Source organism: Nannospalax galili, unplaced genomic scaffold (assembly GCF_000622305.1).
Source record: "Nannospalax galili isolate Female #2095 unplaced genomic scaffold, S.galili_v1.0 scaffold113, whole genome shotgun sequence".
NCBI lineage: Eukaryota > Metazoa > Chordata > Mammalia > Rodentia > Spalacidae > Nannospalax > Nannospalax galili.
The window spans coordinates 7,932,994-7,955,549 of NW_008335444.1; the positions used below are offsets into that span (position 1 = coordinate 7,932,994).

A 22,556-nucleotide genomic window follows, 5' to 3' on the forward strand; every position below is an offset into this window, starting at 1 on the left:
TCACCCACTACCATCCCCTCTGCAGACCTTTTATCACCCATGCCCTCTCCCGCCCCACAAGCCAAAGTTCTTGCTGTCTAGATGATTTGCAATTCTCTGCATGACTCTGCCTCTTGGGCTGGTTTAATTAGAAACAGGCTGGAAAGTGTGTCCTATGCACTGGCATGTCAACTGTTTATCAGAGGAGGAAGAGGGACCAAGTTTGGGGATGGAAATTTCCACTCTCTCTCCACGGCTGCATTTGTCTCCATTTTTCTCTGCCACTCTGCCTTTCCTTCCTCTCCTGCTCACCGCTATGAGGGCACTTGGAGGCGGAGGTTGGAGAGAACCAGAGGCCAAAATTCAAAATGGAAAAGGAGCTCTTCTCCAAGCTCTTACCACATCCCACCCCTCCCCCTACCTCCTAGCCTCCACCCTGTCACCTCCAGTCTTTGAAGAGACCCTGGACCACAGAGCCCTTTCCTTCTACTCAGCAAAAGATGATCCCTCTCCTCATTGTTGTTATTGTTTATTTTTTATTTTTTACAAAACAGGAGAAAAGAGTGAATTGGGTTGGGGGCAGGTGACACATTTCTCCACAAAGGTACAAAACTGCCTATAGAAAGTCAACTTCAGAGCCCAGTCTGCGAGATGAGACTTGGCTGGGCATCCCTCTCCCCCAAATGTCCTTCAGACCCAGCTGGGGGACACTCCCACTTTGGGGCGGGGCCCCAAAGATAGAAAGGGGAGGCCTCCTTCAGTCCTTGCCCAGGAGTGGGGTGAGCAAGCAACTGAGACTGTACAAAGAAAGAGTTAGAGGAACAGGGCATATCCTGTGGGCCAGGGGCAACACAGGCAGGGGACAGCCAGGAGGGGCCAGGAGGCTCTGGGAGGTGGGAGGCTCTAGGCAGAGTCTTGCTCCTTGGAGGCATTCCTCAGAATGGCAGCTGGGAACCCCCAGAAGGCATCAGCAGCCTTTTGGAGGCTGTGAGTGCACCCCTGGGAGCCATAGAGCCTCCTTGTCTGTCTTGGTCCAGCTGCCAGGCCTCAAGCACGTGGATTCACGCCACTTTCCTGGCAGGCATCTGGCCCAGATCACTTCCCTTTTAGTAGAAAGTTGTCCTAGTTATTTCTCAGTAGAGACCTGGCTGGGCTTCAGGAATGTTGAGACAATGGTGGTGACACTGTGTCTCCTTCTGAGCATCTGGACAACTTCCTCCCTGGATTCCAAGGCAAGACAAGAGGTACAGACACCACCCGGACAGAAGGGGCACTCCAGCCCCAGAAAGCCCAGGCTGGAAGAAGAGGTCGCCCACCCACTCCCTGCTTGGGCCGGCCTCTACCAAGGTGAGCTGCAAGCCCAGCTGCCAGCAGGAGGACAGCAAGAGCTAGGATGGCTATGAGCCCAGGCCGGTGCCCCAGGGCTCTGTGGCAAGGAAAGGCCTCTTTAGTCCTGGCCCATACACAAGCCAACTGGGTGTGGGCATCAGCAAAGGCCACTTGCAGGCAGGCCCAGTACTTTGTGGCCGGAAGGAGGCGGGTAATGTTGTAGTGGTGGGTACCCTGGGGCAGGCGAGCCAAAGCAGTGGCCCCCTGGTTGCGGAGGGAGGAGGCGCTAGACCAGGTGAGGTTGGTGGAGACTATGTTGGGTGGGGGCATCCAAGACAGCAGGATGTGATAGTGGTGGGTCTCCTGTACCCAGAGCTCCAGTCCCTGTCCCGTGTCCCTGCTTGGCTGGAAGGAAGTGTAGCCAACCACCACACTCACTGTCTTAGTGTCAGCCCCCACCAGGTTCTGGGCCACACAAGTGTATAGCCCTGCCTCTTCCACTGTCACCCTCCGAAGCTCCAGGGTCCCCTCAGGGAATACCCGGTACCTCCTGCCTGCATGGGCAGGCGTCAGTCGAACCCCAGCTGGAGTGACCCAGTAGATCTCTGGCTCTGGTTCAGCCAGTGCTCGGCAGTGCAGTACCATGCTCTCTCCACTGGCCACCTGCAGGCGGGAGGGGAAGCTTCGGGGAGATATGAGGGGCAGGCAGTGGTCCGTCATCTCCCGGAAGGGTACTTCTCGGACTGGGCGGTGCTGGAGGTCTGGAGGCTCAGCACACAGGGTAGACTGTGGTTCGATGAAACGGACACGGGTGCCCGTGGCATTGGCCCAGCGGATGACACAGTCACAGCGGATGGGGTTGCCATGAAGCCCTACCTCCTGCAGGTTGGGTAGAGACTCCACCGTCTGCTGGTGCAAGGCACTGAGAGCATTATTGTTGAGCATGAGCGTTTCCATCTGGGGCAGGTGGTGGAAGGCTCGGGGATGGATGAAAGAGAGCCGTGGGTTGTTGGTGACATCCAGCTTGGTCAGCTCAGGGAGGTTCACCAAGGCGAACTTGTCAATGGAGACCAGCTCCTCCATGTTGTTCAGCCCCAGCTCCTTGAGGTGCAGCATGTTAGCAAAGTCCCCCGGTCCTACCCGCTGCAGTGGGTTTTTGTTCAGATCTAGGAACTTGAGCCCAGGCACCTGCTCCAAGGCCCGCTTGGGCACCTGGGCCAGCTGGTTGTCATAGAAGGAAAGGCTCTCCAGGCTTTGCAACCCTTCCAGGGCATAGTCAGAAATCTCCCGCAGGCTCATACCTGCCAGTACCAGGCTGCGAAGGTTGGCCAGGGGCCGGAAGTTCATGTCCAAGATGGCATCTACCTTGTTGCCGCCAATCATGAGGATCTCCAAGTTGGGCAGCATCTCAAACCAGCGGCTGTCGATGGTCCTAAGCAGGTTGGAGTTAAGGTGCAGTCGAAGTAGGTTGCTGAGGCCTGAGAAGGCCCTGGGGGCAATGCGACACAGCTGGTTGTGGTTGAGATAGAGCTCCTGCAAGCTGGCCAGCCCAGCAAAGCTGTGGTCCTCCAGCCGGCTCAGCTGGTTCTCTTCCAGGTGCAGGCTCAGCAGCTGGGGCAGGGCCCGGAAATCACAATCTCGGGCATCCGAGAAGCTGTTCTGGGACAGGTCCAGCTCTGTGAGGTTGGCTAGGTAGGAAAGCTCGGTCTGGTCCACTCGGACAATGCTGTTGCTCTGCAGCAGCAGGGTCTGCGTCCCTGCAGGGAGTCCTGGGGGCACTGCTGTCAAGAACAGGTCATTGCAGTCCACAGTAGTGGCCTCACGGTAGGACGAGCGGGGTGTGTACCAGGGCCGGATCTGGCAGGCACACTGAGGAGGGCAGGACACATGCCAGGGCACCACGGGCACGGCGGCAGTGGCACCAGCCACCCAAGCTAACAAGAGGGTGACCACAAGGAGCCTCATGATGGAGCTGGAAGGCAGGGGCCCCTCCACAGGAAGAGTCCTGAGTCCTGCTCTTTATGTTTTGTAGATTTAAGGTCAGCAGCCCTGCCAGGGCCTGGAGAACCACCCTCTCAGGGCAGTCATTCTACACAGGGTGGGTGGGCATCACTCCTTGCCCTCCTGGGTGTGACTCCTCATCCTCGTGCACCTGGCTGGGCCTGCTCACTCATTTCTACGGTGCATCAGCAGCCCTGGAAGGAGAGGACACAGTTAAGGAGGTGCATAGCTGAGAAGGACCTGCTCCTCTCTTTAGACCCTCCACCCCTGGTGGGCTCCAGAAGCCAGAGGAGCAGCACAGGAGCTGGCCTGGATGGGAACCAGGTCTTCTGGGCTCTGTCCTGAAGTCGAGAAAATTCCAGTGTCCTTTTCTACCAACTGCTCAGGGAAGGAATGTTTCTAAGTCCTTAAAGGATGTCTTGGGATAACTCAGAGGGGTGTGTGTGTGTGTGTGTGTGTGTGTGTGTGTAAATGTGTGGTGTAGGTTGTGTGGTATAACTGTATATGTGCATGTGGGATGTAGGGTATGTGTGTGAATATGTGTGATATGTGCATATGGTGTGTGGTATGTGTATGCATGTGGGGTGCAGGGTGTGTGGTATGTATATGTGGTGTGTGTACATGTGGGGGAGGTGTAGGGTGTGTATGTGTGGTGTGTTTATGTGGAATGTGGATGTATGTGTGCATGTAGGGGAGGTGCAGGGTGTAGGGTATGTGTGTATATGTGTGGTATGTATATGTGTCTTCATGTGGGGGAGGTGTGGGATGTAGGATGCAGTGTATGTATGTGTGGTATATGTATGTGGTGTATGCGTTAGCTAATGTCGGGGACGTATGAGGTGTAAGGTATGTACCTGGTGTAGGGTATGTGTGGTGTGCAATGTATGTATATATGTGTGGTATGTGGTATGTATGTGTATGCATGTGTGGGAGGTGCAGGGTGTAAGGTATGTATGTGCGTATGTATGGTATATGTGGTCTGTGGTAGTGTGGGTGCATGTGTGGGAGGCTTGGTGTGTAGGGTGTGTGTGTGTGTTTGGGAGGGAAGGAGAATGGATGAACCAAAATTGTCATCATTGGAACCCAGATAAATGTGGAATAGCTTTTCTGACCTTTCTGCCCTCCCTCCTTGGCTCACTGGTTAAGTGAGATAAATGATAGTTTCTAGATATCCCTCTGTGATGCAGGTAGAAGGGGGTAGAAAAAACAAGTAGAGTTTCTAAAATATGCAGTGGGCTTCCCAGAACTCCAGAATTTGGCAGTGGACCCTGATCCGGCATTCACTTGGGCTGGGGCAGTAGTGCCTCTGCTTAGGCTCTCCTGGGGGTGGGAGGGTGGCGGGGGGACTGCTTTTGGTTTTGGCAACTTCTTACTCAGGAGGTACAGGCTTTCCTTTCTCTATGGCTTGCCAGAGCTGCCCAGCAAGATGTTCAGGGACCTGGGTTTAAGCACCTCAGTCCTGCAGATATGACCTCCTATAGCCTGGCGTGGCCTTCTCTTGTTTACCTATTCACAATGCTAGGAACAAACCTTTTGGGGTGAAGTCGTCTTGACATGCTACCCCTTTTTATCTCCTTATTTCTCTCAGACAACTCCTACTTGTTCTTCAAGACTAAACTCAATTCAGTTACTTCCTACAGAAAGTGTCTTTTGAGCTACAGGACTTCTTGGGGAACAAAAGGCTCAGGACACAAGAAACATCCACCTGGTGGGCTGAGGGGCTGGCATCATGCTGCTGCAGTGTTGTGCTTCTGCTGTCCCAGCCCCGATGACATCACCTGGAAGCATCCTCTGACTGGAACCCTCACCTCTCATCACCACACCTATAGCACAGGACAGGTGCACAGCCAGAGTGAACTGCACGGTTCCTGCTCTGTGTCCTCAGGGCCCCCTCCCTCAGGAGATCTCCTCAAAACAGAAACTAAGTCATTGCAGTTTCCTCCCTCCTGGGTGTGGGAAACCAACCTGACTTCTCTTTCAGACTCCAAGGCCAGGCTGCTTTGCTCTGGAGGCAGGTTCAGCCTTGGCCTAGAACCAAAGAAGGAAACAAAACTGGGCCAGACCCTGGGTTCTCTTCTCTCCTGGTCTGAATCCTGAGTGGAGGTCTGAGTCCTGGCAGATTTTAAGCCTCAGGTGTCCAGGGCATGCTTCCCAAGAACCCACTGTTTCTGGGACTCTTCAAAGACTATGAATGGCTTATTTAATATAACTGTCCTATGAGATAAGGGTTCATACTTCCAGTTTGCAGATGAGGAAACAGTTCCAGAAGAGGTCAAAGAACTAAGCTCAAGTCTCAAAGCTGGTAAGCACCCAGATAGACAGGAAACAAGCCCAGCCTGGGGTTGTGTTGTCTAAACCTCCCTGATCTTCCCAGGTCTGGTCCAGACTGTGCTAGGCCTAGGTCCAGGCTGCATTAGCTACCCTGAAGCAGGCTTGTGTCATTTTTTTCCCTTGGGTGTGATTTCTGGGGAGCTGCAGAAATCTCAGAGCTGTGTCTGCCAGCTTCTAGGCAGTGCCGCTAGCTAGCCACTTGAGGCTCTTTGCCTCTTCATCCTGCTTGCAGGATGCTGTGGGGGAGGGGCAGTGGGGCCAGGGCGCACTTGGCTAAGCAGGAGAGCAGCATGGCTGTGTACATCTGACTGCGTCCCACTTTTCTCCACAGCTATTTCTGAAGGTGGGAAAAACAACTATGGCTTGAAAGGCACCGAGGTTTGCGTGGGGGTGTGTGCACTGACACACAGAACTCAGGGTAAACAAACACACATGCATTCGTGCATACTTGCCTACATACATGTGTGAGGGAAGCCTAGGGAAACCAGCTGCCCCAGACAGTAACTGGGGCCCAGGGAGGGGAGGAGATTTTGTGGTATACTTTGTGGGTAGAGAAGCAGCAGGAACCAAGTTGATGTGGATTACCTGCCATGCAACTGTATCTAAGTGCCACACTTGTACGGAGGCTAGGATCCAAGACTTGGCTCTACCTCTACTCTGGGAAAAGTTATGAGACTTCTCCAAGCATCTGTTGCTTTATGTTTCCTTCATTTTCTTAAAATAAGATTGCCATTAGACGAAAATGATTGTGTTGTTCATAGAGAGAGCTCTATAAATGTTAATTCCTTTTCTGTGGCGTGCATCTTCTAAGGTTGGGAGGTGCTGCAGCCACACAGGGCACCTCTACTCCCTCCCTCCCTCCCTCCCTCCCTCCCTCTTGCCTTTCTTCCTTCTTCCTATTTAACCTAGGATGTCCTTGAACTCAGGTCTTCCTTCTTCCACCTCCCAAGTGGTTAGAATACAGGTATGCAATGCTATGCATGCTCTTATGTTCTCAGGGAACAGTAGTCTTCTAGACAACAGACAATAGGGTGCAACAAGCTTCCTCTCCACTAAGCTGCTAAACTGGGGGTCCAAATGCTGCCCCAAGGTAGGGTGGAGAGCTGTGAACTGAACCAGCAGCATGGTCATCCCAGCTAGTGGGGAGACCAGACCCAAACTGCAAACAGGTAAGGAATGCTCAGGACAGTTCCCAGCTGAAGAGGGTGAGGATGAGCAGGTGGCAAAGGCTCTTCAGCGAGGACTCCAGCAGACCTGAGTCCCTTTGTTCTGAGTGCTGAGCCAGCATTCAACTGTGCCCAGGGCACTAAGAAGATACCCAAACCTAAAACGTTCCACTGCAGGCAGCTCCCCTGCCAGCCTCCTCTGGCTGACTGGCTGGGAGCAGCACAGTGTGCCAGGGGCTGGGATGGCTTCAAGATGCAGAAAGAAGCAGCAGGTGAAGACTCCATTCTTGCTGCATCTGAGACCCCAGGGTATGGTGAAGGCCCAGACAAGTCCTTCTCTTGAGGCTGAGTGCACCGCTCTTCCTGGGATGGAGTGCAGAGCGGCCCACTCACCTGCCATCACCACTTTAAGACTGTCTTTCACACGGCCTACTCACCCGCAAGCTGATTACCAGGTTCCTTGGGAGCTACAGAGAAAGCTAATTGTCTTTTAGCGATAATCTCTTGGGTGACCAGGTGTTCAGACTACTATATGCACATCTCCCCCAACTGAACGGCAAGCTCCTTGTGGCAGGGGCCATGTCTCACAGGCTTTCTGTGTCCCCAGAGCACCAAGTATAGGATTGAGCATGCAGAGAGTACTTGTGAGGGAATATAAATAGTAAAAGCATGCAGAACATAGGTACATTATGTTTAATCTTCCCATCAACTCTGTGTATGTGGGTGATGAAGGAATTCTTTAGTTTCATTCTGCCAGGGAGGCAATTGAGGGTCAAAAGGTTATGTGACTTGTCAGAGGTTACACAGCTTCTGTGTGGTAGGGCAGAACCCAGTATTTTTTTTCCTTACTATGACCTGCCCCACCAGTCCAAACAACAGGGATCAATGCCTGCTTGAGGGGAGTAGAGTGCTGGGCTGGCTGGGAACACCTCACCTCTATCAGTTGCAAATTTTTTTCAAAGATGGACCTAGGTTCTTAGCAAATCTATCCAGTCACCTGCTGGGCCCATCAGACCCCTTTAACTCCTGGATAAACTGCCCCCCCCCCACCTGGGACAAGTGAAGGAAGATCCCTGTTTCTGTTTGAGTGCGAGAGGGCCTGGAACCACAGGGTCGAATGAAGCCAACTGCTGTACTCTAACCTGACCCTGCCATCTGACTATGTAATGGGTGCTGGTCAGGAGCAAGAGAGCCCTAGAGCCATAATCCAGGCTGGTTGCTCGCCCCAAAGGCATACCATTTGCTCGGAAGGGCTTGATCTGCAAATCCAACTGGAACCATCTCCAGTTGGATTCCCTCCAGGAATTGTCTTTGGACTTGGCAGAAAGTATAGAATTGATCCCCTATTGCCTCTGCTAACTAAAGGTGTTGGAAAAACTCTAAAGGAAGAATTCTGGGGCCACTGTCATCTCATCCCTCCTCTGGCTCTGCTCCCCTGCAGCATGGAGGTGCAGCCTCTTGATGCTCGTAGATTCCTTCCCTCCCACCTCCCTCCTGCTCTCCTTTCCTCTCTGGTACCTGCCCAGTTCCTGGGAGCAGAGGCTTTCAGAGGGAGAACAGGAGGCAGGAGGGACGGATTGGTGGCTTTGATACCAGATCCCCCTGAGCTGTGGAGACAGATGGGCAGCATAATTGAGTGTAACATTGATAAACTCCAGCCTCCTCAGCAGTGGATAAGCTCTGAGCAGGACCATCAGATGGAAGGCCAGCCTCCATCTGTATACCTGGGAGATGAGCAGACATCCCCGCTCCCACCTCTCATCCAATCACACACAACCAGAACCTCAGAGCTGGAGACCTCTGTTTTTATCTAGACTCCCAGAGTCTAAATTCCATAAATAACCTACTGGAAGGAGGGCTGCTGATGGGGAAGGGACAGGGCTTTACTATCAGGGTTTTAACCTGGCTCCTCTACTCTCCACACAGCCTTGGGCAAAATATTTCACTTCTTGAGCCTTAAATGCAGCAGCTGGGAAAGGACAGACTGGGGCGACTACAGGGTAAGGTTGATAAAGTGTGTGGTCATTCCCTTCATTTATTTCCCCAATCCTGATGGCTTCTCATTCCATCTTCATCCCTCACCTTTTGTAACACTTTTGAATCTTTGAGGTATACTGCACAGGCCTATACACAAAGGGCACTGACCCCAGGCTCCATGAACTTGGGCAGATTCCAGTGCAGTCATACCCAGATCAAGATGCAACTATCCCAGCATCCATAATGTTCCCACATATCCCTTGTAGGTCAATATGCAACCCTACCCAGTTACTGTTCTGACTTCTAACCTCACCAGTCAGTTTCATCTTTAAACCCAGAATTCCCCTTCCTTTTCCATCACAGATTAGAACAGGATCTTTGGATGTGGGTGCCTTTCAGAACTCCTCCTACCTCAATGTGGGGCATAGATTCTCAGCATCTCTCTCAGGAGGAGAGGTGGGGCTTCTTTCTTGTTCTCAGGTTCTCACACCTAGAAATAGCTCTATGCCTCAGGGTCCCAGCTCCAGCTAGAATCATCAGGGCCTGGGTCTGTATGGGTGTTCCATGTCCCCGGAGGCAGGAAGAGAGCTTGGTGACCTCCTGGCTCCCATGCACCTAGTCTTCTCATCACAGAGTCCTGGGCAGAAGATAAGAGGATACATTGGAGGTGCCCTGAACTCTTAACTGCCCCCATACCTTTCTGGTTGATAGTCTCAGAGCCACTCACATTCTTCTTGTCCCAAAGCCAACATCTCCCAACAAACTTGCTCTGGCTCCTTTGGTTCCATCTCTTGTGAATGCCTGTGCCCACCAGTGCCTAAGACTGGGAATCGCCATTTTGAACTGCATTTCTTCCTCCGTCAAATACACCTGCCTTTTCTCTTTATTCCTGGTCTTGACCCTTACGGTAGCCTGTTTGGAGCGCTCCCATTCACACTAGAAGAGTCCTCACAGTCCCAGAATGCCATTCCGCTACACCAGACCTGCTACTGCTACCACACTGCTTGCAATCCCTGCTCACTTCAACTCTCAAACTCTTCTTCAGTCATTAAAAGATATCCCAAACACCACTTGGACTATAGCAGAGGCTCGTGGATGACAGCATAAACAAAGTCTTAGAGAAAGATGTTGTGTGGCAGATTTCCTATATGCCAGCCACTTTCCCAACAACCCTGTGAAGGAGGTGCTTTTTCAATGAGAAACATAGCTCAGGAAAGCTAAGGGACCAGACTGAGATCTCACAGCTGGCATGTGCAAGGCCAGAGGGGACCTGATGGGCTTCAGTTACAGCCCTGGCTATTTCTGGGATTCTGGTGCCAGAGCTCACCTGACCTGTAGGGTGGCATGGCAGGGGGAGTGGAGGCCTGCTGGGCTAGAGGTGAAATTTCCTTTTTTCAGCTTTGCCCTCATCTCCCTTCCGATTCCAGAGAATCAGAGGTCAAGGTTCTGGTAAAGCTCCCTCTCAGGTGGGGAGGGAAGGGGCTTCTTGTCAGGCAGGAATCTCTATGTTGTCAACTTTCCTGGCTGGTCCAGGCAGAAGGTGTGAGAGCTCCAAACCTGGAATGGAGCCTGCCTCATTATTTCTTAATTAGAATGGAGGGCACTGGTAGGTAGCATACAGTCACTTCTGTCTGATTGGACTGCACCAAAACAGGCTGCAGGGGAGAAGAGACAGCATGGCGGGGCAGAGAGTGGCCAGGCTAAGCCCACCTCCTCTTGCTGCCAGGGCTTCTACAGACCCTCAGGGACTGCCTCTCTGACCATAGCCTCTCTCCTGAGCCCCCACGGTGCCCTGAATTCTTCCATGAAAGCCAGCCTGTTCTTGCAGATTGGGAGCTCCTCAGGGGCAAGAGCCTTGCTCAAGCTGTCAGCTCTTCTAACAGGCTGGCACACAGTAGGAACTCGGAACACATCTGGAGAAGAGTCGGGCAAGGCTAGGCAGGGGCTGCCTATCTCAGAGCTCAGAAGCAAGGAGACCAACCACTCAGAGAAGGGGCCTTTGTGTGAGCTGATACTTCTGACTCCCTCCCTGCCCCCCAGAAGGAGACCAACACCATCCCAGAGTCTGTCTTTTCTGGTTTAGGCTTTTCTGTGGCCCCATTGGCCTTCCTGATCATTGTTCCTGGGTGAAAGGGATACTTTGCTCTTACTCAAGTTTCTGTCAGGTTTAAAAGAATCCTATGCTGACCCTTCTGGAGCTTTCTCTGGCTCCCTCCAGAAACTCCAAACTCTACTGGCCTCTGCTTTAAGCCAGTAGTGGAACCAGGCTTTGGAAGGAGCTCTGCAGTTGAATCTTGTTGCTGGCTGGCTATGTGCTCTTGAGTCTTCTCACTCAGTCTCCGAATCTGTCAGATGGGGAGAAATCTGCCTCATGAGGGAGTTGGAGATGTCTACATAGACTCTGGGGCTTGGCAGAGTTCCTTCCCATTTTTATCTACTTCACTTTGTTGCAGCCTCATTTGGCTGGGCTGTACCTCAGCTTCTAGATCACCTGTGCTTTCAGGGATTGGGGCCTTTCCTCTGCAGGCTGGTACCCTTCCGAAGAGAATCAGCCCTCTTATACGTCACCCAAAGTGCTCCCTGGGGCTTCCAATGTCTAGGTCTCAAGACAGCTCAGGGACTCAGTTCATCGGTGGATCACAGATACCTGACAGAACACTTGCCCAATAAACATGCCCTCTGTAGCTGGTGAGCAGCAACCTTGTCCTCAGCTGCTCCCTGCCAGGTCTGGTGGCGTTCCACAGACACTCCCCACCCCAGTCACAAGCTAGGTGGGCACTCATGACCCAGCTGCTGACCCATGTGGAGGTGCTAGGCAGCATTCCCTGGCTACCTCCTAAGCCAGGGGCCCCAGGGTGGCTCTAGGCCTCAGTGGATCCTTAGGTGCTGGGGACAGGTACAAGGGGAAGGGGAGGGTTGATACCAGAGGGATGCAAGCAATGCTCTTTCCTGTCCCCATGTATACTCAGGGCCTCACCAGAAGTCCTGCTCCCTACTGTGGGGGGTTGGGGGTTGGGGAGGGTTTCCTTTTTGTCTAAAGCCTCATACTGCACCCCTGTGGTCAGGACCAGTGTCCCTTGTTCTAAGAAGCCAGGTCCTGCCATCTGTTAGGCTGCTTGTCCCCTCTCTGTGCACTGCTAGAGGGCAGGCAGAAGGAGGCCCAAGGCCCCCACATGAACAGAAAGGGAAGCCTGGTGAGGAAGGATTTCACTCTGCCTGTGAACTCTGGGTCTCCTCTGGCACCCAGCTGCATGCTAGAGGAGGTGGGGTGGTGGGGTGAGTAGTGTGAACGAGGAACAGGCCAGTTAAACACCGAAAAGGCTAAACCCTTTCTAACAGAAAAGGAAAATGAAATCAGAATGAAAATTGATGAGGCGGGTAGAATAGGAGACTCGTTTCATCAGCCGGTTTGCCAGATGAAGCTCAAAGATAAATCATGGGGCGGAAGGAGGCTTGGGCTTGCGAGCACAAGCCTGCCCCTCTGTCAGCTGTGGCAGGCAGGCCCGGAGATAAATGGCTGCAGCTGAGGCCCGTGGTGGGCATTTTTCTTCCTTCTTCCCCTCACTGCAGTGAGATGGCCTGCCAGTCCTCATGGCTCTAGCCCTGGCCATCCTCTCGCTCTGGCCATCCTCTCTGCCCCCCCGCCATGGGTCTCAATCATGACCTCCCCAATTCAGCTCTTTCTTACCTTCCCCATCATCACCTGCTGCACTGAAGCCAGAGGGGCACCAAAGGAGGGCAGAACATGGCAATTGATGGTAGCCCAGGACAGGGCTGGGAACAGGCTTGGATCAGGGCCTTGTCCCTCCCCAGGACTAAAGGTCCTCAGACTGTGGGTCCTGGGCCAGCAGCATCAGCAGCTCTAGGAAAGTGGTCAGACACGCAGGTTTTTGAGCCCACCCAGCACTTTAGCATCAGAGACAGAATGGGACCTAGAAACCCATGTTTGAGCTGGATGACCTAGGAGAGAAACCTAGAAATCTCAAATGAAAAAATACATACTTAAAACGAGCTTGATCTTGCTACCCTGACAGATTAAAGCAGAGTGTTTCAGAACCCCCTCACCTCCTTTGTCCCCTAGGCAGAAAGACTTCCAGCCAGCATTCATAAAACTTTGATGTGGCTGGAGAGATGGCTCAGTGGTAGAGAGCACCGGCTACTCTTGCAGAGGACCTCAGTTTGGTTCCCAATATCCACATGGCAGCTAACAACCAACTGTAACTCCAATTCCAGGGGATCTGATGCCCTCTTCTGGCCTTCATGGGCATTGCATACATGTGATGCACTTACATACATGCAGTGCACTTTACATACACGCAGGCAAAACACATACATATAAAATAAAAATAAATATTAAGAAACTCTGATGGTATGCTGGGTACTTTACATATGCAAATGACAAGGGACACGATTTGGGGGCAGAGAGGGACAGGTAGGGATACAAACGAAACAAAGGAAAACACTATAGACTATAAAGGTTGTTACAGCAAGGGCAGCAAGACTTAGTCAACCAGGGGAGAGAACACAGTTCCACCACATGTAGGAAGTTAGGAAAATATGCAGAAGAAATTTTCTAAAGATGAGTGAACTTGATGGTATGTAAATTGTTCTTTGGTAAAGCTGTTTTTAGAAACTCCCAGGGGGAGTGTTGCCTGGACTAGTAGGTCATTGGAAACACAGACGGTAGAAGACAGGAGGCACCAGGAGCAGAGGCCTGGGGAAAATGGAAGTGAATTCCAAGGAATGAGTGGTTCTCTATGACCTGTGAGTGGTAAAGAGGGCCACAGGGCAGAGCCAGCATGATCTGGACATGATCCTGCAGGCAGATGGCAGCCACAGGGGCCATAAGAGGTCATCGCAACTCCAGCCATTGATCATAATAATCCATCAGACCTTGCAACTGAAAGTCTTCCATCCCCACCACCCTACATTGTATGGTCTGAATGAGTGCCCCCAATTCTTGTATTAGAAACTTAGTCCCCAGTGCCACAGTGTTAGGAGGTGGGACCATGGGGGTGGTGTTTAGGTTATGAGGACTCTGCTTTCCTGACTGGACACCTAATGATATGAAAGGACATGAGGAAGGGAGTTTGGTCTTTTTTTCTGTCTACCTTCTGATGTGTGGAGACCCTGCATTCCTTACCCAGAGGACTCAGCATTCAAAAGACCATCTTGGAAGCAGGCATCAGGCCTCACCAGATGCTGATACATTGATCTCGGACTTCTTAGCCTCTAGAACTATGGGCAATAAATATCTATTCTTTATAAATGACCCAGTCTTTGATATTCTCTTCAAACAGTACAAGTACCACATATTTGATTCTCACAGATGCTAGCACACCTATTTTAATGGAAAGAATATTAGGTGACTTGTTCAAGTTCACACAGCAAACCAATGATGGGCCAAGGCTAGAAGCACAGTATGTTTCCAGTCCAGTCCTGATTTTCCCTGTGGGAGGGCAATACTAATGGTAGCCACTGATAGAGTTGGATTGTGAGCCAGGCCTTGGACTGGGTACCCAGCATGCCCACATGCTCACAGTATGACCATGATAAGGGAATGGCAAGTCCTACTGCACAGATGGGAGAGGCTGGGTATCTTGCCTAAGAACATTCAGCTGGTAAAGCCAGGTCCTGGCTGAATGGTCCCAAAGCCTATGTTATGTGATCTGACCCCTCACATTCCTCTGGCCCCATTGCCTGGTTCTCCTCCTCAAGCCCAGGATGGAATGGGAGAGATTTTTAGTTGATTTCTTTTTGATCAAACTCCCTTAGGTCTTGGTTAATGCAGGACAAAGCAGCTGGTCCCTGGCCCAAGCTCACAGACCTTCCTCAAGGGAAGGCCTTTTCCACCCTGACACAGCTTCCTTTTCTCCGAGCCTGTCCAGCCTTCCAGCCCAGCATGCCTGTGGAAGACCGACGTCTCTCAAGCCCCAAGCTGGGTGGAGGGAAATGCTTCCATCTGTGATCAATATCAGGCATAATTCAGTGACTGCATCAAGTACAAAGGAGTGTAGGTTAAATCAATATTGAGAAGCTTCAAAATTAAACTAATTAAGAGCAAGCGTTAATGATTTTTACTGTCTGGGAATAAAAAAGATAAAAAGCCCGCCTACATTTCATGATTCCACTTTAGTAGCTTATAATAATTTGGAAGAACAGAAATGGACAGTGTTCTGGCAGCCCCATGCTGCACTACAGAAGGGCACCTTGTCTGTAGAGATGAAGATGGAGGAGAAAGTAGAACACCACAGGGTGCAATGGGTGCATGGTACAAGGCCTCCGGGACTACTATGGGCTGCATGGTGTTCCCTCAAAAGATATATTGAACTCTTATCCCTGGGTACTTTTGAATGTAGCCTTCCTTGAAAGTAGGGTCCTCATAGATATAATCAAGCAAAGATGAGGTCATCAGGGAAGACCCTAATACAATATGACCTATGTCCCATAAGAGGAAGGAAATGTCAAGTGATGAGGATACACAGGGAGGGAAGACAGGATGCAGCTGTCAGCTGAGGAATGCCCTCCTTGCCATTGATGGACACCAGCAGAAGCCAGCAGAGGTGAGGACAGGTCCCTCTAGTCTTCCAGAGAGGAAGGCTAGTCCTGCCCTGCTGACACCTTGAGTTTGAACTAGCCTAAGGAACTATGAGAAAATATGCTTATATTGTTTTAGGGCACTAGTTTGCAGTGTTTTGTTATGGCAGTCCTAGGAATTCAGCCTGTGGAAGACTGATATCTCTCAAGCCCCAAGCTGAGTGGAGGGAATCCAGGGATTCTGGGTTTTTGTTCTCTGACACTTGCTAGCCATGCTAACTCAGGCAAGATGCTTAACCTCCACGACCTTCAGTTTTCTCTTCTGAAAAATGGAGTAACACTTCAATCTTTTTTAGAGATTGAAAACGTGAGGGCAAACATGTAGCATGTGCTGTGAATGCTGGCTCTGTAGCCCCACTCAATGAGGGCAAGCATGCTGAGGACAGACATGTACCACAAACTGTGAGTGCTAGCCTTGCAACCCTACCCAGCTGAACCTGGGAAAAACCTTGGGAGTCACCTGTAGGATGAGCCTACTCCTAGGCCCATCCTAAAGAGCTAATCAGATCACAGGGGGTGTTCACTTTGTATCGTTAGAGATAGTATAAGCATGGAAGGTAACTTTATTGTCATTTCCTTTTAAAAAAGATTTCTTCTTTTTTTTGTCTTTTTGAAGCAGGGTCTCCCTGTAGCCCCAGCTGTCCTGGAACTTACAATGTAGACCAGGCTGGCCTTGAACTCACAGAGATCCGCCTGCCTCTGTCTCCCAAGTGCTGGAACTATAGGCATGCGCCACCACACTCGGCTTTAAAAAGATTTTTAAAAATTCATTTTTATTTTGTATATGAGTGTTTTGCTTATATATAAGTGTACTATGTGTGTGAAATGCCCACAGAGACCAGAAGAGGGCGTCTGATTCCGTGGAACTGGAGTTACAGGCAGCTGTGAACTGTCATGTGGGTACCAGGACCTGAACCTGAGTCCTCTGCAAGAGCAGCCAGTGCTCTTAACCACGGAGCCACCTCTCCAGCCCCCTTTATTGTCATTTTCAGTAGGGATTTTACTTGCTGTCCAGCTGATCTTTTCTATAAAATGGAAGGAAGGGTTGGATTACATCATTTAAAAGATATTTTCATCATCATTCTCTGGAAGGATAGCTATCTTTCTTACATATAAAAATATAGGTGACTCGCACCTGTAATCTTAGTACTCAAGAGACTGAGGGAGGATTGCTCTTAGTTTGAGTTCAAGACCAGCCCGGGCTATTTACTGAGACCCTAACTTTACAAAAAAGTAGTGTGATGGCTGAGTGTGGTGGCACACGCCTTTAATCCCAGCACTTGGGAGGCAGAGGCAGGTGGATCTCTGTGAGTTCAAGGCCAGCCTGGCCTACATAGTGAGTTCCAGGACAGCTGAGGCTACAGGGAGACCCTGTCTCAAAAAGACCAAAAAAAAAAAAAAAATGTAGTGTGTTGCCTTGTGTGGTAGTGCACATGTGTGATCCCAGCACTTGGGAGGTGGAAGCAGGAGGAGTGGTTTAATGTCAGTCTCTACTACATAGATTATTTGAGGCCAGCCTGGGCTACACAAGACCCTATCTCAAAAAACCAAAACCAGTGTGCCCGTGCAATCCTATCTTGTGCTCATCATTACACCTCTCTGTGAAGCCCAATAAGAGCAATTCTGAGGGGTGCTGACTACTGACCAGAGTCCCAGAGTGTTCCAGGGGCTTTGCCACCTCTGCCTCTGGCAGCTGGGCCAAGAGAGGGGCATTCAGAGCATCTTTCCTTTATCTTCCCTGAAGCACACAAAGTAAAAAGGGAATGGGAAACCACACAAGCAGCGAATAAAATTTTGTCAATCATGAGCCACTTCAAGCCCAGTGCTTATCTTTGAACAAATGTTCCTAATGAGCCACCATACTTCACACAGGTGCTCTGTCTCCAAGTGTGGTGGAACACAGCAGCTGAGCATGGAGCTACCACTCTCTGGGAGCCTCTTCTAGGGTTCTGTGGGGTGCAGTTCTCAGGTGGTCTCAGAAGTGCAGAAGGAGCCACACTTCTTAGCAGTGGGGGGCAGGGTCTCAAGTGGGGTGCTAGGGAGCCAGCCTTCCTGTCATGTGACAACCAATATTCTTCTCAGTATGTGTGTTGGCACATCACTAACAGGGACAGGTGACAGCAGCAGCACCGTGACAGTCACCACTGTCTCATCATCACAGTGCCACTGTCAGATTCAGCACCGCATCATCACTGCAGTCAGCCCTTTCTTTTTTTAAAAAAAATTTTTTATTATTTTTATTTTATGTGCATGCATGTATTGCCTGCATGCAAGTAAGTGCACCCATGTTGTGCAATGCCTGCAGAGGACGGAAGAGGCTGTCAGATCCCCTGGAACTGGAGTCTTGGACAGTTGTTAGCTGCCATGTGGGTGCTGGGATTTGAACCCGGGTCTTCTGCAAGAACAACCAGTGTTCTTAACCACTGAGCCATCTCTCCAGCCCCAGCCCTGTCTCTCTTAATACCACCAGCTCCAGCCAGCACTGTGCATTGTCCTCAGCTATGACCTGCAGCACACTCGGTCTGCCATCACCACCTGTCACTCAGCACACCCTCCACTGGCATCTTCACCTCCATCTGCTGCCACCACCCTGATTATTGTAAGAACATGTGCATGCAACACAGCCATGACATGTACAGAGTCCAGAAGAGAGCCATATTTTGCCACTCGCAAATACATCCAAGACAGTGAGAGCCCAGTAATGCTAACACGAGAAAAGGTAGGTCATGTGCTCAGAGGTGCCATGGAGAATTGTGCACACAGGCCACGTGAGGCTCAGGAACAGTGCAGGGCAGTTGTGATATAGAAAGGGAAGGAGAGCCAGGCTCAGATGCCAGAAGAGCACTGCTTTCTACCTGAGGGACAGAAAAATGACTGCCATTTGCTTTCTGTTGTCTGTGTTTCTAGTTGTCTCAGAATCATGAAGGGATCTTAGCTGAGTGTGGTAGTATGAAACTATAATCCCCACATTTGGGAGGTGAAGCAGGAGGCTCTTGAGGGCTAGGCAAGCCTAGAATTAAACATAGTGAAACCCTGCAAAAAAAAGCATGAGAGAATTTCTTAAAATGGGCTGATGCTAGGTTAAAAGCACTGGTTGCTCTTGCAGAGGACCAGAGTTCAGTTCCCAGCACTCACACGGACGCTAAGAACCATCTATAACTCCAGTTCAATGGGATCTGATGCCCTCTCCTGGCTTCCATGGGCATTTGCACTCACATTGTGCACATACATACCACTCATAAAATAAAAATAAAAATTTAAAACTATGTTGACATCTACATTCTACTCTAGCCCAATTGATTTGGCTTCTGAGAGGAGTTCCAAGTGTGGCAGTGAAACAAAATTTTCCAGAATTTTTTGTATGTAAATTTTATAATATTAAAAAAAGCAAACAATACTTAAACCCTAGAATTGTTGACTCTGAAGGATGTAGGAAAAAAGTGTACTGATGTCTACAATTTACTCTAAAATGTACCAAAAATAAGATGTTCTATGGATAGAGGAACCAAAGTTAGAGGGTGTGATAAAATACGGCAGGTGAGGTTAGTGGTGAATACAGGGGTCTCACTAGGATTCCTCCAATCTTGCTGCCTGCCAGAAACTGTTCATAAAATATTACTGGACAAGGTGTGTGGGATCCCTGAATACTTTACTGCAAATAGGGTTGGGAACCACTGCCTCTGGTAAGCTTCTTGTCCCCTCCCCACACCAGTGAGAGAGCAAACCCCAGTTGGGCTTTGTTGAGTGGGCACAGGTGAGACTCTGCATGGGGTATCTCGGAAGGCAGAAGTGCTGCAGCCATGGGAAGGGTGGTGTGGGAGATGTTGCTGCCCAGGACCAGGGCTTGGCTGGCACCCACTACAGCCAGAGCAGATGGCAGTTCTGCTCAGACACCCCTGAACCTCCTTCTAAAGCCCAACCTAGCCTTCCCAGGGAGCATTCAGTCCCCTCCTAGGAATGGCAGCCTTCATGCTGGCTGTAACTGAAGTGGGGGGGTGGGGGATAGGGCGGGGCTGGGATGATGCTCCAGGCACCGCGGTGAGGTGCTGGTATGACACTGTGGGCAGTGTGGTGAGGGGCTGGGAGGATGCCTCGGGTACTGTGGTGGTGGGAAAGGCTGCTCATCAGTATGTTCCTCCACAGCCTGCCCCACGCCCACCCTGGAGAGAGTGCCATGGCAACACCGTGCTCTTTAAACACAGGAGTTTGTGCTTCCATCGCAGAGCAGCATTAGGCAATTTAATTAAGGAGCTGGCAGCAGACAAACTTTGTGAGTTAAAGGCATTTTATTAAATCCCATTGTATTATGCAGCTCAGTTCCCACAGGAGCCGTGGAGCTGGGAGGAAGCAGGAGATTTGCTGGAGTTTTCTTTTTATTTTCTTTGCTGCTTCTGGGTTGGTCTCTAGCTTTAAGAGAGCATGAGTGTAGAGGGGCCCCAGCTGTGACTGCCTGCTAGCTCAGCCCAGGGCCCAAGGCAGCATTGTGGGGACTATGTTGTTCAGGCTGCAGGTACAAGACATCAGCGCCAGGCTCCAGGTTTAGCTTTGGCGTCAGCAGTACCAGCTGGAGACCAGACTGACCTCACGACTTCTGGGCATCACCTCACTTAGATGCAGCAGGAACTACCAACACTCCCATTTTACAGATGCAAAAACTAGGCAAACACAAGTGAGGCACACACAGGTGAAATAACTTGACTAAAGTCTTAGCTGTATGTAGCGGAGAAGCCAGTCCAGATTTTCTGGAGGCCACAGGGACACTGGGAAGCCCACGTGAGTGCCCTCCTTGTCTAGATGTCTCTGAGCCCCTGACATGGCATCATGGAGCTAGACCACCCAGGCACCTAGCCTCCACATCTGCACATCAGGGTGTCCTCTGGGGCTGTTTCTTCAATGCTAGAATGGAGCAGTCATATATGCCCTGTACAGCTGAAATGCATGCAGCCAAGTCAGCAGGGTTCTGTCAGGCACTTGCCAATACTGCCTTTGTCAGTCCTCATAGCTTTATTATGTCATCTCCACCATGAAGACAAGGAAATGGAGGGTAAAAGAAGTTAAGTCTCTGCCCAAAGTCACACAGCTAGTAAGGGGCAAGAACCAGTGTCAAGGGGCTGGAGAGATGGCTCAGCAGTTAAAAGCACTAGCTGCTCTTGCAGAGGACCCAGGTTTGATTCCTAGCACCCACATGGTGGCTAACAACCATCTGTAACTCCAGTTTCAGGACATGGGTGTGCCTACCTACATGCAGGCAATACACTCATATGCATAAAAATAATAAAATATTTAAGAAAACATATTAGGGGCTGGAGAGATGGCTCAGGGTTAAGAATACTTGCTATTCTTCCAGCACCCACATGGTGGCTAACAACCATCAGTAACTCTGGTTCCAGGGTATCCAACACCCTCTGCAGGCATTGCACGTATGTGGTGCACTTTCACGTATGCAGGCAAAACACTCATACACATAAAATAAAAAAAAATCAGTACATGGTTACATACACATTCATATCTGTGTATGTGCATATCTGCACACACATATGCCTGGGACAGAATTATGCTAATAATTTCTTTTTAAGTTTTTTTATGTGTACAAGTGTATTGCCTGCACGTATGTAAGTGCACTTATGCAGTGCCATGGAGGTCAGAAGAGGTGTCAATTGCTCTGGAACTGGAGTTACAGATGGTTGTTAGCTGCCATTTGGGTACTGGGAATCAAACCCAGGTTTGCAAGAGCAGCCAGTGCTCTTAACTGCTGAGGCATCTCTCAGCCCTCATGGATACTTCTTTAGATAGAATACATGTGCAATGAGCTCACATATTTTATTTCTTAGCTAGATTGGCCACTGTCTTAGCCCACTGGAATAATGTCACCAAGTACCAAAAACTGGGTAGTTTATAAACAATGGAATTAGTTTCTCATAGCTTTGGAGCTGGGAAATCCAAGATGACATTGAGATGGAATTGGGATGGGCCTCCTTCTGGTCCACAGGTGAAGGTTGTCTTCTTGCTGTGCCCTCAGGTGGTGCAGGGGGTCAGACAGCTTTGGGGCTTTTATAAAGGCACTAGCCTCACTGTGACCTAATCGCCTCCAAATGTCACCACCTTGGAGATTAGGCGTCGGCATGTGGATGGTGAGGCTCAACTGTCCAGAACACAGCAGTGCACCGAAGCCCTGGAGAAATGCTTCCTGGATTTGGCTTCTCCTCTCCCAGGGTGCTCAGGAACTGCAGCCCTTGGCCCAGCTCCCATCTACACAGCTCTGCCCAGGTTGTGTGAGGCCTCATCTCCTCCTCCTTCCATACCTCTGTCCCTTCTCTCTGTTCTCTGTTCCTCATGGTACCATCTTCTACTGCTGTGAGACCCTGGGGCTTCTGCCCAGGTCTGGAATTTCCTCTATCTACCCATACTCTCATTTGGGACAACCACAGCTTTGGGCACCAAGTCACACTTCTGAGCGGTTTCCAGGTGGGTTAGATGGACTAAGAAGGACATAGTTGCTGTAGGGGAAAGCCAAGTGGCTGCTTGGAGGAGCACCCAGTTCCACAGCACCATACAGATCTTCCCAGGAAACAGTGATATTTGGTAGTAACAAACCTGGTGAAAATCCAGACTAGAGGGCAATCTTATCAAGCTGTGATTTTCACATCTATAAAATAAGAATGTCTGCCTTGAATTTTAATAGGTGTCATTTATTAAAAGCATGTGGTGGCACATGCCTTGAATCCCTGTACTTGAGAGGCAGAGACAGGTGGCTCTCTCTAAGTTGGAGGCTAGCCTGGTCTGCATAGTGAGTTCCAGGCCAGCCAGGGCTATATAGTAAGACTGTCTCAAAACAAACAACAAACAAACAAAGCTTATAGTATGCTGGGCCTTTTATAGCACCTTGGAATTTTTTTCAAAATTTATTTGTTTTTATTTATTTACATGTACATATGTGTGTATGAACACATACATGTGGGTGCCCGAGGAGGTCAGAAGAGGACAAGGATCCCCTGGAGCTGGAGTTGCCTCACATGGGCACTGCCTCACATGGGTGCTGAGAGCCGAGCTCCTCCTCTGCAAGAGCATCAAGCACTCTTAACCACTGAGCCATTTCTCCATCCTCAACTTTGAAAACATTTTAATTCACATACATCCTGAGAAAAACAGTGTTATAGTTACTGCAAGAGAAATGGA

The 22,556-nt window shown here is 50.3% G+C and overlaps 1 protein-coding gene across 1 annotated transcript in view; it reads right to left on the reverse strand.

Moving 5' to 3' along the window:
• Positions 1-491: 491 nt before the first annotated feature.
• The window catches only part of Lrrn2 (leucine rich repeat neuronal 2), a 59,517-nt gene continuing 37,452 nt past the window's right edge, over positions 492-22,556 (reverse strand). The window contains exon 2 of the mRNA XM_008830391.3: positions 492-3,503. Within this exon, the coding sequence (XP_008828613.1) occupies positions 1,135-3,273 (2,139 nt within the window). The 5' untranslated portion in view covers positions 3,274-3,503 and the 3' untranslated portion in view covers positions 492-1,134. The remainder of the gene's footprint in view (positions 3,504-22,556) is intronic.